The 14,595-nt window shown below is 49.9% G+C and overlaps 1 protein-coding gene across 1 annotated transcript in view; it reads left to right on the top strand.

Annotated features, from left to right (window-relative positions):
* MTO1 (mitochondrial tRNA translation optimization 1) overlaps nt 1-14,595 on the top strand; it is a 342,142-nt gene that overhangs the window by 114,973 nt on the left and 212,574 nt on the right. The window contains exon 6 of the mRNA XM_086932362.1: nt 7,014-7,126. Coding sequence (XP_086788488.1) covers nt 7,014-7,126 — 113 coding nt within the window. The remainder of the gene's footprint in view (nt 1-7,013; nt 7,127-14,595) is intronic.

The following is a 14,595-nucleotide window of genomic DNA, read 5'->3' as shown; positions in this document are numbered from 1 at the left end:
ATGATTTGTATCTTTAATGTCAAATTGTAGTAAATTGTGTTCCACCACTGTCAATCTTTTCCTCCTAAGTTATCCAGGTATTTTTTGCGACTTCACATCCATAGAGCATGGCCCGACCCAGGTTTGAATACTAAACAGTGTTTTATGTAATCCTTGGGGTTTTCTCTTATTTTTATTTTTACATGTTTTAATGAAATTACAGTTGTTTTCCGAAGTGTGTGGATATGCTCTCTAATCATTTTGTGTATAGAGTCTGTCTGAGCAGCTGGGCTCTTTGGTAGATCCAATAAATCCTTATGATCCTTTGGTAGCAGGTACCGTATTGGGACCCTTTGATAATCTATAGTTAAAAGTCACTGCTTTTTTTCTCAAATCCACCCTTAGTCACAAGCCTTATGTAGAATTACTTTAAAAATATCTTCCTTCTGTCGGATCACCTTCTAGAGGAATCTGTGCATTTCTGTCCTGTACGTATTCCATCAACATTGTCTTTTAGAATTTAAGCCTTTCTACGAGCCCAATGTTATAGTAGTATTTTAATTAGGAGATGCGTTCATGACGGCTTAAATATTAGTAAATACATTTGTTTTCGAAAGGTCTTTACAATATGCAGGTAAAAAATATTTTTAGGACATTCTGGGTAACAGTTATTGAAAGTTTCCACATCCTAAATAACCTATATTTCTATATTCCAAATGTACAGTACAATATATTGCCATTTTCCAAAGCTCATGAGAGCGCGTAAAATTCACCTGTAGATTTAAGCATATTAATGATAAAAGCTGCCTTGAGCTTCAGACATAATACTGCCTTTAAAAGTGGCATGCAGACATTTGGTGCTGGAAAAGTGAAAACATGAGGCCTGGTCAGATGCTTACCATTTAATGACTAATATAAAACTATGCACAATTAGTTCATGGTTGACTTTAAATGTGTGTAGTTTAGATTTTTCCTCACTATAGAATGTAGATTTAATTTGTAAAACGTGTTTTGAACTTGCAAAGTAGCATATATTCGTACTGTATTAACACGCATTTTGAAGTGTAGAAAAGCTGAAATACAACTGGAGATTTCGTTTTTGCTTTGGGAGCTTCAACGCTGTCCTTGAGATAAGAATGGAATGTGTGCCTCCCTTCTTCTTCATGAAAGAAAGAAGCTTCTTATAATTTACAGCCTGTAACTTGTTTTTATCAGTATTCAGTTGTTTGAACAAAGCCTCATTCATTCAATAGCTAGAGTAACAGCAAAGCACACATTTTTCCTATTATTATTGTAAAATGTATTTACAGTTTCCGGCCTAAAAAAATAATTTCTTTTTGGGATAAATGTTTTCTATTTAGTTGAAGATTGTTTCTGTAGCAGGAAGTCAGGAGATGAAGACATTTAGAGTATAATTCAAATGTGTTACAAGAACTCGCCTGATTGACGTGGGCAGTCAGCCGAGGGGTGTCGATATTTTTCTGCACTTCAATTGGAAGATCAATGTCACATGTATGAAACATTTTGCTGAACTATATACGCGTTCCTAGCAGAGAGGTGGGTGTTCTCTTTAGAAAGATTTTGAATCCTGCAAAGAAAGGAGGTGCTGTGGGCAGACTCTGGGGGAGAAAGAGCAGACCAGCTCAGAGCTGAATAAGAGGAGAGAGAATCAGCTGAAGGGAATAAGGGCAGATTTAGATGCAAACTTTTTGCTAAAACCCCCACACTTTATGCTTTGATTAACTGGCTTTGCCAAGACTTATTTGCCCTATGCTTTATTTCTCTTTATGGGAGATTTTGCAATTATTAATTATTGATTTAGCTTCATGTTAAGCTCACTCTTGCTTGTATTTCTTGAACTCTTCATGAGTTCTAACTGAAATCATTTATGCCTCATTTTTTTAGAAGCGGAATTCCTTCCTTTATGGAACGCGCTGTATGCAGTTTATGATATGCTCTGTATTAATCCAATTTTTCTATTTTCAATCCTGTATCCTGATTGATATCTGACTAATGAATGAAGAGTCAGAGAAACTTACATTTTGATTGGAAAATAACTCCATTTAAAAATGCTTACAACTCTCATTATTGACTAAAATATTTATTTGCATTTAATATGCTCGTTTATTTAGTGTCCTCTTGGTCATAACACAGTGGAAGAGATCCTTCACCTTTAGCGAAAAACATGGGTAGTGGTACATTTGCAAGTATTGGGATTTTCCCTTGGTGCATATCTCAATAGCTGGCAGTCAGGAAAACCTAGCCAGGCCCAGGCATATCCATGAATTATCTAATTGAATGGGTTCTGCTCCAGCAGCCCATTGATGTGGCAGGCCAGTGGACAATCCTACTCCCTCTGTTCCACCCCCCTAGTCTTCTGGAATGACATGGTGGTGTCCCTGGTCAGGAAAGCAACATAGAGTTATCCCCATTATAGTGCTTGGTAGAGGTCCCAAGCAGACTTGTCAGGCCACCCGCTCTAAAAAACCGACAATTGGTCAGACAAGACATCTCAAGAAGGAACATAGCTGCATCATAATATGGTACGGTCAACTCTATCAGATGCTAGAGAGCTAAGGAATCTTCCTCTATATTAACGTTTGGTCCTTAGAGAAACTGGCAACCTTTCAACCCCCACAAGGGTTATGTTTGGCTCTGGGGCTTTCTCACTTGACAGGTAGTTACGGGATTCACCTTTCCATTCTTGCAAGCAAGCTGTTTGGGTCAGCGCTACTGGAGTTTGCTTTATAAAGGGTGACTCAACCTTGATTGACAATGATTTATTGTGCAAAAGATGTCTTTTAATTATATGAAGCTTCACATGACTTTGCGTCTGCACCAGTTTGAATCAGAAGTCTTTTCATAAGACTAATTCTGTCACTGCAAATGATCTCCTTCTATAATTTTACTTTTAATACCTTTTAATTGCGTTTACAGATAACAACAAAACAGTCAACAGTTGTATTATTCAAGAATGATTACATCAAGCAGTTGTGTGCTGTCTCTCAGTTGGGTTGTGGTCAGTCAGACCCAAGACCCTGTAGGTGTTAGTAATATTAATCCAGAATGGACTAGTCTAGAATGTGTACCCTTCTTAACCACTGGGGACATTGTAGTTCCCTAACATTGGTAGTTGGGTAGTTTATAATTGTCTCCCTTTGTTTCCGCAACTCCTTCCTTGCTTTGGGCGGTTTAAAGTTTTTTTGTGCCCAAGATCTGCCACAACGTCCGCACCAACATGTCCTCTGAAGGTAAAGTGGAACAAGATGTTTTTTTGGGCTGCCAACAGTATGTGGGAGAGGAGTTTTCCTTTCCTATTGTGTAGGGGATATATTTTTTGTGAGGGCACTCCCATCAACCCAGGCATTCTGCCATGTGTATGTTTGTAAATGTAAATGTAAATGTATTGGCATTTATATAGCGCACTACTTACCCGTAGGGTCCCAAGGCGCTTCGACCGCTGCGAAACCCTTCCTGGCTTCCCTGAGAGATGGTCCCTTAATGGGTATCTCCAGGGTGAGACCAGGCATCCCCGGCGGTCTGGTGGGGCCGTTAGTGAAGATGAGGCAAGCTAATGCCCAGAGTTAACGAGTGTGATCGCTGATCAGAGTGGGCACCGAGGCGAGAGAATTATCTAGTCCGCTGACCCTGGTCCAGAAACCTGCCGCGCTGGGAATCGAACCCTGGTCCCGGGCCGTCCTCTGCTCTCGGGTCTGCCGCCTCTAACCAGTGAGCCACACTACTTCATCTCATCTTCAGTAATTTCAAGTACCCACTGTCAGAAATCCTTGAGCTGGGAACAGGTCCCTAGGATATGGGTCAGAGATACAGTCTCCAGCACAGTGCATCCCGCTGCTGCATGGCCCCTGACTTTTAATTTAATGGGGTTGTAATAGAAGTAGTACAGGATTTTAAATATCCCTCCATAATTAAAAAAGTTGAAACCAGGTGATATCCGTTCAGCTGCTTGATCCAAAATTAGTGGTTTCAAAATGAGCTCTTTGGTTATTTTGAATCTAAGTTATGCGCTTGCCCCTCTTGTGCTGTATAGTAAACATCCATAATTGGAGTGCAAAGGGCCCCTAACATGCTCTTGCACCAGTGCCACTGCAGCTGCTGTATTAACAACCACTAGGCCCCCAGCTGGCATGCAGAGCAAACGCTGTAGTGAGATATTATTGTGACCTCAAGTCACAGATGAGACTGATAGCCTCATTCTGAATCATCTCGAAAGACTGCATTTTTTTGGCCAACATATTTTCATTTGTGACATTGCCATACTACATATCTAATAGAATCACAGCTGAGCCAAAGAATGCCGTATGCTCAAGGTTGCTAATGGAGCTTAAATACATGCATGCTAACATTTAGAAAGCAGAAGGAGAGTTTTCAAAAATAATTGAGGGGGGACTTTATTATCTTCTTTCACTTGTATTGAAGTCGGGGCCATTTCAGCAGTCTCCCACCTGAATCAGGTCTGTTGGCATGTATGAGTTTGCGTCTTTAATAGACCTCAGGCAGCATATCAGGTACTTACCTTCTGATAGAACTGGGCTCATCCAGACAGCGTAAAGCCATTCATTATGCATAATTTCTTGACCAATTGAAACAGAAAGGAAGCAGGATGCCACCACAGAGTTGTAATTTCTAAGGATTAGCTACAGTTTACTCCGTATTATACAACTTAGGCACTAGATAATTTACTTGCATTCTCTGCTGGATCTGCAGCAGACAGTCATAGATCTCCCAGACAATTCTGAGAGGCTATCCTTCCTAATACTGCAAAAGGGTGCACCACTATGTGATGTGTGTTTTGGGACCCCTCTAACAGGAACTCTTCTTTGCAGCAGTGCCATGGAATCTCACATGTATTTGGTACCATGTTTGATTGGACAGTGGTTCCAGGGAGTGGGAAAGGAGTGGCACAGTAGAACCTGCTTGTAGTCCCTGGTTCCAATGTGGGAGGGGGTCACAGGCATAGAATAGTTGTGTAGCAGCACATGGTATATTGTGTATGATGTGATGTTGGAATAGAGGATCTTGTGTGTGAAGGGTTCAAATCTATCCTTGATACTTCATATTACCGTCACGAAAGAGTGCCTTCTACACAGTGAAAACACTAAGTTGCATCTTCCCACACCTGGTATACCAACATGAACTGCAATCCATCCTCACACACTAATCTCCAAGCTTCACTATGCTAACATCCTGCTCAGCCTTTACCCAAGAGATGGCATGACTCTAGCCTTGCGAGCTAGACGGGCAGTGTTCAAGGCGCTCTGCATTGTCCACAGAGAATCTCAAGGAAAAGGACTGCTTTACCTTCAAGGTAAATTCAAGCAATACGAACAAAACAGAACAGTGAGCTCCGGGTTTGCACCACTTATCATATCACCTTACCATAAGAAATCTGTAGGAGACACTGCCTTCTCAGTACAAGCAACCAAGCTCTGGACTATCAGCCAGAATTAGAAGCATCTAGTAGCATATATTATTCCAAAGACAGTGTAAAACATGGCTATTTCTTAGATAACTGTGACCCCTGCATCCCATCAATGGACCCCAGAAAGAGCCCAGAAATCAGAAATACAGTTGCACTGTCGGGCTCAATCCTCACCTTACAACCCACAGATTGGAAACCACCCAACCAGCAAACAGTTTTTAATATGCTGATAGGCTAAGAAGGGGTGATCTATGAAATGCAGTGGCATTATATAGGTATGTATTTGTAAATACCATGTATATGGCCCACAATAATACTATGACAATAATACACATTGGTCAGCAGCAAATTGTAACGTCTACTTTTTATATTCACAGACGTATCTTCTACAAAGATTGTCCATCACTAGTACTGTACAGTCAAAACACCAGACCTCACAAAATGAAAAAGCATGTAATAAACAACATGAGTGGTCACGCACTGTGGGAAAATTTGGAGTACTTTCATATAGTAGACCAGTGCAGGTCCCCAATATATATACGCTCGGACCTCTCACAATGACACTCAGATAAGGGATGATGACAATGCCCATCCCAAAAGATTGCTCAAATTCTCTCTCCCTCCAACCATGCCAGTTTATTCCCAAAACTATTGACAAAATATCAGACCGGACAGCCCTGTGCAGTAACCAGCTAAGCATACCATAAAAATAAGAAATACCATAAAGGAACCTTCGGAACTCTCCATCATCCACCATACTGCTACGTGCTGTGTCCCCTAACACGATAACTGCACCTTGGTGGTCATTACACATAACACGGACACACCTCCCACATAGGATAAAAACAAAGGCAACATACTTCCAACCACACATCCTACACAGTGTACCTTGCTACCCATGTAGGCCAGCACTTTAGCACCCGCTATAGGGCTACTAAGTGCTATATAAATGCAGCAACATAGTACAATACAATTGCGCTTGAGCGAATATAAGCAAAGCTATGAGGCAGACTTACAGTATTCTTAGTGTGAATATCAGATGGTACACTATCTCATGTACAAAGGATCTGTGGCATAGAGGAAACAGTGATATGAAGGCTTCTCTCTGTAAGGGGCAATGACCGAGTATCTGGCGACACAAAAGCACCTGTTTGAGAAGAGACATAGATGTGCAGTCATCTCTGTGGAGGTGCTTACTTGTAAGATATTGTGTGAGATTACGGTGGCACATTGTACTGTGTGATGGGGCAGTGCTTAATGGTATTGTATTGGCTTGCAGTGGCACCAGGTATCTTCTATGAATGAGCACTGGAAGCAGTATTTGAAGGGATATTGTAGTTAGGTTCCTGTGTCTGAATGAGATGTAACACTGGGTCCTTCCTAGGTGAGCGGACGGTATTGCAGAATACTACATGTCTAGTGGCTGTACTATAGAGTATCTTATTTTTGGAGAAGGTTGATTGTTCCATCTGAAAGAGGGAGGTCCCTGAATGTTGTTGTTGTTGTGGTGGTGGCCACAAATCTTGTTTATACATTTACACATCTCCATCTCAGCGTTTTCTATGCTTACACTTGTTTTATTTCCTCTCAGGCGGAGGAGCAGCTGCCTTGTCATCTTACATATACAACTCCAAGAGTGGAGCAGATCATCCGAGAAAACCTTCATCTCAACAGCCATGTGAAAGAGACCACCCGAGGTCCTCGGTGGGTACATGTAGCGGTGGAGATGTTGTGCATGCTTAAAGCCTTTTTGCACTTTAAAAAATATGTGTGAATGGAGAATTCCAGTGCACTGAACCTAAGCCAACATTTAGATTTGACCCTGTGTGTTCTAGAAAACAGTTCAGAACATCAGAAACGTGAACCTTCCATCGGTATAGTGGGTCAAAGTGTGAGTGCTATTCCTAGGAGTATGAAGGATCAAAACTTAAAGTGAGTGTAAAATAAATCATACGATCTCTAGCTCAATCGAAATACAGACACAAGTCATAATAAATCAAATTCTGGGTTAGGTGAGAAAAAATATGCAAAATTTGCAGTGGAACAAAACAAGCAAGATAAATCTTCAATTAGGCGTTGATTCTGAGTTGCACGGTCCTGTCAGGTAATTTACCGGCATCAAATTTACTGTTACTGTGCAGTAAATCCACACAAGTACCATGCAATTACAAGTTAAGTCCTATTGAATAATGGGCAAATACCATATGGGTCTGGATTTCCAACTAAACACCCTTCTCAATTTTGTGGAGTTTAACACAGATTATTACCCATTTACCACCTGTTCTAAGCATATGGTAAGGCTATGCTTCTACCTTAGGTTGTGGTGGGGGGGAGGGGTGTGTGGCGAGTTGTAGTGGGAAGGGAAAGGTAAATTCTGGCAGAGGCCTTACATGTCTTAAACACCCCCTCCTTATCTCCCTACAATAGAAAACAAGGGGCAATGAGGCTTGACTGCAGCCAAAACTTCATGTGATTTTTTTTCTATGTAAACTTATCGCCTGGAAAAATGTGGCCCCCCACACAGGAAACCTGAGTACTGGAATACTGGCCCAACTCTGAATCAGACCCATTACTAATTCTCAGAGTTACGGTTCTTATTTAAATAGGGTTTGGTAACTGAAGTCAAGGTATTTTCAAGTTGAGCAGGAACCAGCAAACTAAAGGAGTTGTTTGTGCTCATTAATCATATCAGGGCCTTAAGATGCCTTCTGAGTTCCTGGAAATCTTTTTGAGGAAATTTAGTGTTAAGGGCTCCAAAATAACTTTCTGTCTACTTCAGTGTTTTGCCATATGGTCTTAAATCCCTATATTTACTCTCTAGTTTATGAAGCCAGTGAACCATGGAAAGTGTCTCTTAATGTTAGATTGAAGTACCTAGAATGTTAAACATGACTGCAGCGTGTGTTTTAGGTGTTGGAGATGTGCTGACTCGTGGCAAGGGTTATGTGGAAGTCTATAGTGTTTGTCTTTAGAATATATGTCTTGTTTCACAAGTTGTTAAGGACTTTTTTCATTGGCTTACTATAGAAATGCAAACAACGTAGTTTTAAAAATGTCAAGATAGATTAAAAAGCGCAGAAGTCAAAAATGTACAATACAAAAACCGTGAATAAGTGAGATTTTACTTTCTGTAGCCCTCAGTAGAAACCCAGGGCCCAATTCACAAACTGCATTTTGTGGTATGGATCTAGTACTATAGAAATACTACCCACATTCTGCAATTGACAAACACACAGGTGGAGATTTACACCTCCACTTTTCTTACTTTTTCCATGGGGAGAGCCCTACCTATGTAAGTCTACTACTTAGTAGTAAATATCGGAACAATCAGGGGGAGTGTTGGAACAGAGCATATCTCTTACTAAATGGGATGAGTTTATTGAAAAGTACGGAGTAGGTTGGAGAGGAGCTAAGGATAGGTTTGAGAAGAGGGAGGAGGTAAAGAAAGGTTTTTAAAGAGGGACATACGGGGGCGTGGCCGAGACAGCGATGTGAGCGGACGTGTCTCGCCTGAGCTCCGTCGCCCCGCTGCTTGCTTTGGCCTGTTTCAGCGTAGTTTCGGGGGATCGCCCGCTTCTGGGGTCCCCCCCTGAACCACCGATCCCGCTGGTGCCTTCTCTGGGCGGCGAACGGCGGCTGTGGAGCTCCCAGCGGTAGCGGCCCCGGCACCCGGGACCCTTGCAGTCGGCCGCTGGCCGCCATCTTCCCGTGGTCTCTCAGAGGCATACCTCGGCTGGCTCCCGGGGTGAGACCCGACGCAGCGCCTCGGGCGAGGCACCGGACCACCCCTGCGCCCATCTGTGGACTCCCTACCCCAGCAGGGTCGCCCCATCGCCGGCGGAGTCGCGCCGGAGCTGACGGAGCCGGGTTGTCCCGAGCGGAGCGCGCTGACCCTGGCCTGGGCACCGAGTCTACGCGAGCTCCCGGCTTCCACGAGGGGCGCAGGCCCGGACGCGAGGGCCTGCCGGTACCCCTTCCACACGAGCCTCTGCAACACCGCTCGTCGCTGGACCCACACGGTGAGCCACAGAGCGCGCTGACCCCCCTCCCCTCCCTGGCTGCAATCGCGGGGTTTGGCGGTTGACCTTCCCGCCATTTTTCCCCCTTGCGGAGAGCTGCGCCGCTCCACCGACTACCCTGAACTTTCTGGCGGCGACTTGGGGTCCAACCTAATCGCTACGTGCAGGCGGCCCGGAGCCCTGGTGGAACACGCTGACTCCTGCCTTCTGCCTACCCTGGCGCCGGGCCCCGTGGAACTGCGACGCCTGGGGGGTCGTCCTGGACTCACTCTGGTCACCGCCTAGGGACAGCCTGTCGCCGGCGGAATCGCGCCGGAGCTGCTGGAACTGCGGCGGCCTTGGCGCCGAATCTACGTGAGCTCCCGGCCCTGCAAAGCCAGCGGGCCCTGCCACGAGGACAACCCGGTGGCCCATGCCCACGAACTTCTGCACCGTCGCCCGGCGCTGGACCCACCCGGTGAGCTGCAGCGCGCTGACCTCCTCCCTTCCCCGGCTGCCTCCCCGGGGGTCCGGCGGTTGCGGGGCCTGGCAATTGAACTTTCCGCCTTCTTCTCCTCTCGGCGACACAGACACAGAGGAACCCTACTGGGAGGCCCTCGCTTGCCCTGCGCTTGCTGACGGCGACCTGGGGAGCAGTCCGGTCGTTGCTTGCAGGCGGGCCCTGCTTCTTGGTGGACCCCGCATTCTATAGCTGTGCCCTCTGGCCCCCCCCTTGCTGAGGCCCGGTCACGCCAAGCCTGGTGGGCCGCGGACCGGGCGCACCTGCCGCGCCTGCACGGGGACCCCGAGGACCTCGGCCTTCTGCTTTTCCCGCCGCATTTGGGGAGCTGTGACACCCGGGGGGCCCCCCGAGCACCCTCTAGCTGCTACGCAGGGGCTGACCGGACGCTGCGCTGAGACCTGGCCCTGACCCTGGTGGGGCATAGGGACTGCGCCTTGCCAGGGATCTCCGGCGGCCTCCACCTGTGGGCCTCAGGCCCGAACCACCGTGGGTCAGCTGTGCCCTTCCACGCTACACGCCACCCCTGCCTTGTCTCTGCCTGAACCCACCGGTTGAGCTGCCTACTCCCGCTTCAGCGGCCCTGCAACGTTCAGGCACCCCCACCTTGAGTGCGCCCTGCGCCCTGCCAGCAGACGGACCCAGCTGCGGACTCGCCCTGCGACGCCTCGAGTGGACCATGACTCGCGGCAAGGGGAACAAACCGGACCCTCCGTCCGCGACGACCAGGGGGGCGTCAGTAGCTTCTATGTGGGGCAAAGCGGGCTCCTCATCGCCTTCCGGAGGCCCCCCAGCAGCCTCGGGGGGTAAGCCCCTGCCGCCAGCCGACTCTCCACCGGTGACGCAGGCCTTCATGACCTCCTTCATGGCTGATCTGAAGACCGAAATCGGATCCCTCAGAACGGAGGTCCACACCTGTGTTAAGGAACTGCGCAGGGAAGTCACTGATCTCGGCGATCGAGTCGACGGCCTGGAGAAAACGGTTGACTCCCGCACCGAAGACCTGGAGCAGATCTGGCAGAGAGTGGCGACTCTAGAGGAACAACACATCCAGCTCCAGATCAAGCAGGAGGATTTGGAAAACAGGGGGCGACGCAACAACCTCCGCATACGGGGTGTGCCACTTGGAGAAGAAGGGACTAACACCATGGCCTACGTGGCCCTGCTCTTGCAGGCAGTGTGGGGTGAGGAGGACGCCCCCCCACCACGCCTCGACCGTGCACACCGGGTCTTTGGAGCGGGAGGGAAAGCGGGCCTTCTGCCCGACATCGTCACTAGACTCCACTACTTTACCGAGAAGGAGGCCATCTTGAAGGCAGCCAGGGACAACCCGGACTTACAGTACGAGGGACACAGGATCCAGATCTTCCAGGACTTGGCCCCCACGACGCTCCATAGAAGGAAGGTCTTCCGCCCAATCACCGAGAAACTACGGACCCTCAATGTCTCCTACCAGTGGGGCCACCCTTTTGCTCTCATCTTCAAGTGGGAGGGCAAGCGTAGGGCTCTCCGATCCTATCGTGAGGCCGCACACCTGCTAGGCATGCCAGAATCCCCGGACCACAGCCCGCTCGCCCCTCCCGCCCGGAGAGGGCCCCCCCACGTCCGGATTGGTCCACTGTGCGCCCCCGCAGGAGGTCCCCCCCAGTGGACACACTCTCTACTTCCCAGACCAAACAGGACATCATAGCACACATTCGCTCCCTCGAGGGCGATCGCGAGGAGCGGGCCTCCCAGCCTTTTGCTTCTGGCTCGGAGGGTGGGGACCGCCCCTCAACGCCGGACGGATTCTGATCGCTGCTGTTACGCCTTGAGCTACCCTGAGCACACGCTCAACTCCTGGGCGCCTGGACTCGCCCTCATCTGCCACGGTGGCCTGCCCCACTGTTCCACCCATGGCTGGCACCCTTCGCCTCTCCCTGATCGAGCTCCACGTTGCTGCATCCCAGCGCCCTGTGGGCGCCTGCTCGGGCTGACTGGTCCCCATGGACCCTGTGCACCCCCCGAACTACTTTGAGGCAGCGGGGTGGACGGGCTCTGAGACAACTTGTCTTCGTATTACTTCTCCAGATCTCCGCTCCCCCCCCCTTTGTCCCGTAGGAAGTGACATTCCTGAGTTCGTCCAAACCCTTGGGTAGAGGATGTCTGGTACCTGGGACACTGTACTTTGGGCCCGTTGGCCTGTTATGGTTCTGTTTTTACTCTGTGTCTTTCTCTCTTTCCTCCTCTCCTCTTTTCCTACTTCTCCCTTGCGCGCCCTTCTCTTCCTGTTCCCTCCCCGTGCTTGCGAAGGGGTGGTATGGTGGGACCTGCGGGGGCTGCTGTGCGGGCGCTGTGCTGACGCTTTTACTGCCCCGCCTGCGAGGGACCTCACTGGGCCAGGACTTGCGCGACCTCCACCTGCCTTAGCGCTATGACAGCAAACCTCCCCACTCCCCTGAAGGTCCTCTCCCTCAACGTCAAGGGGCTCAACTCTCCCAATAAGCGTAGGCAGATATGGCGATACCTCCTGCACCACTCCCCTGACATAGTACTCCTCCAGGAGACGCACCTCCTCAGAGGGGACTCCGCGCGCATGGCACACCCTAGGTACCCCACACAGTTCTGGGCATCCTCTGGCGCCAAGACAGCGGGGGTGGCAATCCTCTGTAGGGCTGGCATTAGGCGGGGACCCGGGAAGCCCTTCAAAAGCACTGACGGACGCTTCCTCCGAACCACAGTACAGATAGGCTGTGCACAGCTCACTCTGGGATGTGTGTATGCTCCCAACCAGTCGCAGGACAAATATCTCCAGGCGCTACTGCGGGAACACTTCCCGACGGGCGACGCTGCTACAATCCTGGGCGGCGACTTCAACCTTGTCTGGGACCCCGAGCTGGACCGCGCGGGCGGCCCCCTTAACGGCGCAGGGGCGATGTCCTCAACCCTCAAGACGCGGCTCACGGACCTGGGTCTTGTGGACGTGTGGCGCTATCACAATCCAGGGACCCGAGACTACTCCTTCTACTCGCACTCCCATCGGACATACTCCCGTATCGACTATCTGTTCACCTCCCTTGAATTAGCCCGAGACTCCTTGGCTACCGCTATTTCTGACATCTCTCTGTCGGACCACGCCCACGTGGAGCTGTTGTTGCAGGACCCTCAGACCCGTGCCCCTCGCGAACGCCGATGGGTGCTCCCGCCAACGGTTCTTCGCGACCCGGACGACGTCGATAGCATCCGTGACGCCATAGACTCGTACTTCACCGTTAATGACACCCCTGACATGCCCTTCCACACGGTGTGGGATGCCTTCAAAGCCACCATTCGGGGCCACATCACCTCCTTGGCGGCGGCGCGGAAGAAGGAGGCGTACAAGTTGGAAACCGACCTGGCCAGTGAGATCAAGCTGGCTGAGGCCCGAGACCGGGACGCCCCCAATCGGGCGACGAAAAGAACCCTTGCTAACCTCAGGGGGCAACTCCGCGCGCTACGCACTAACAAGGCGGAACTCTCCCTGCTTGCGCTCAAGCAACGGTACTATGAGGGGGGGGACAAGGTAGGTCGCCTGCTGGCTAGTAGGCTGCGGGCGCGCGCCGCTAGGGCCCACATTGCCAATGTCAAACGACCGGATGGCACCCGAGTCACCTCTGAAAGGGCCAAACAGGCTGTGTTTGTTGATTACTACTCTTCTCTCTATGCTGAGGAACCCACCTCTGCGGAGGCACGGGAGGCCGTACTTGCGAACCTTGGGGGCTCCCCACTGTCCCCGGCATGCGCAGCCTCGCTGGAGGAACCCCTGCGGGAGGAGGAAGTGACAGAGGCGGTGGGGGACCTCCCCGTGGGGAAAACCCCAGGACCGGACGGCCTGCCACTGGCCTTCTATCACCTGTTCCTGACACAGCTCCGTCCGCATCTGCTGCGCCTCTACAGCTCCTTTTCTGACGCCACTGGCCCATCCCCTGACATGGGCATGGCGGAAATAGCCTTGATCCCCAAACCTGGGAAGGACCCTGAACTGTGTGCCTCCTACCGCCCCATCGCCCTCCTTAACACCGACCTCAAAATTTATACCAAGATCCTGGCCAAACGGCTGGATCCGCATATGCCGGGTTTGGTGAACCCGGACCAAGTGGGCTTCATTCGGGACCGCCAGGGGGCTGACAATGTTCGCAGGTTGGCGCACCTAGTGGGAAAGGTACACCATTGGAAGATCCCGGCCTGCCTCCTCTCGCTAGACGCGGAAAAGGCCTTTGACCGGGTCGACTGGACCTTTCTGAAGGCGGTCCTCGAGAAGCTGGGTCTTGGCCCCACCATGATCTCCAGGTGCATGGCCCCCTACATCGGGCCACAGGCTAGGATCCGGGTCAACGGTCACCTGACACCGCCGCTCTCGATCCACAGGGGCACGAGGCAGGGATGCCCGCTTTCGCCGCTCCTGTTCGCCCTGGCGGTCGAACCACTGGCGGAGTTAATTAGGCGTGCTCCTGACATACATGGCATCCCCCACGGGGGACGTGCCAACAAGGTGGCGCTTTTTGCGGACGACCTGATCCTTACTCTCACGAACCCTCGGGTCTCCCTCCCTGCGGTGCATGACGCCCTCACGCTGTTCGAGCGGGCATCCGGCCTTAAAATTAACCACACCAAATCTTGGGCGCTTAATCTCACTA

The sequence above is a fragment of the Lissotriton vulgaris genome, chromosome 7 (assembly GCF_964263255.1).
Source record: "Lissotriton vulgaris chromosome 7, aLisVul1.2, whole genome shotgun sequence".
Taxonomy (NCBI): domain Eukaryota; kingdom Metazoa; phylum Chordata; class Amphibia; order Caudata; family Salamandridae; genus Lissotriton; species Lissotriton vulgaris.
The sequence above is the reverse complement of the archived record's forward strand: the minus strand, read 5'-3'. Positions and strand labels throughout refer to the sequence as shown.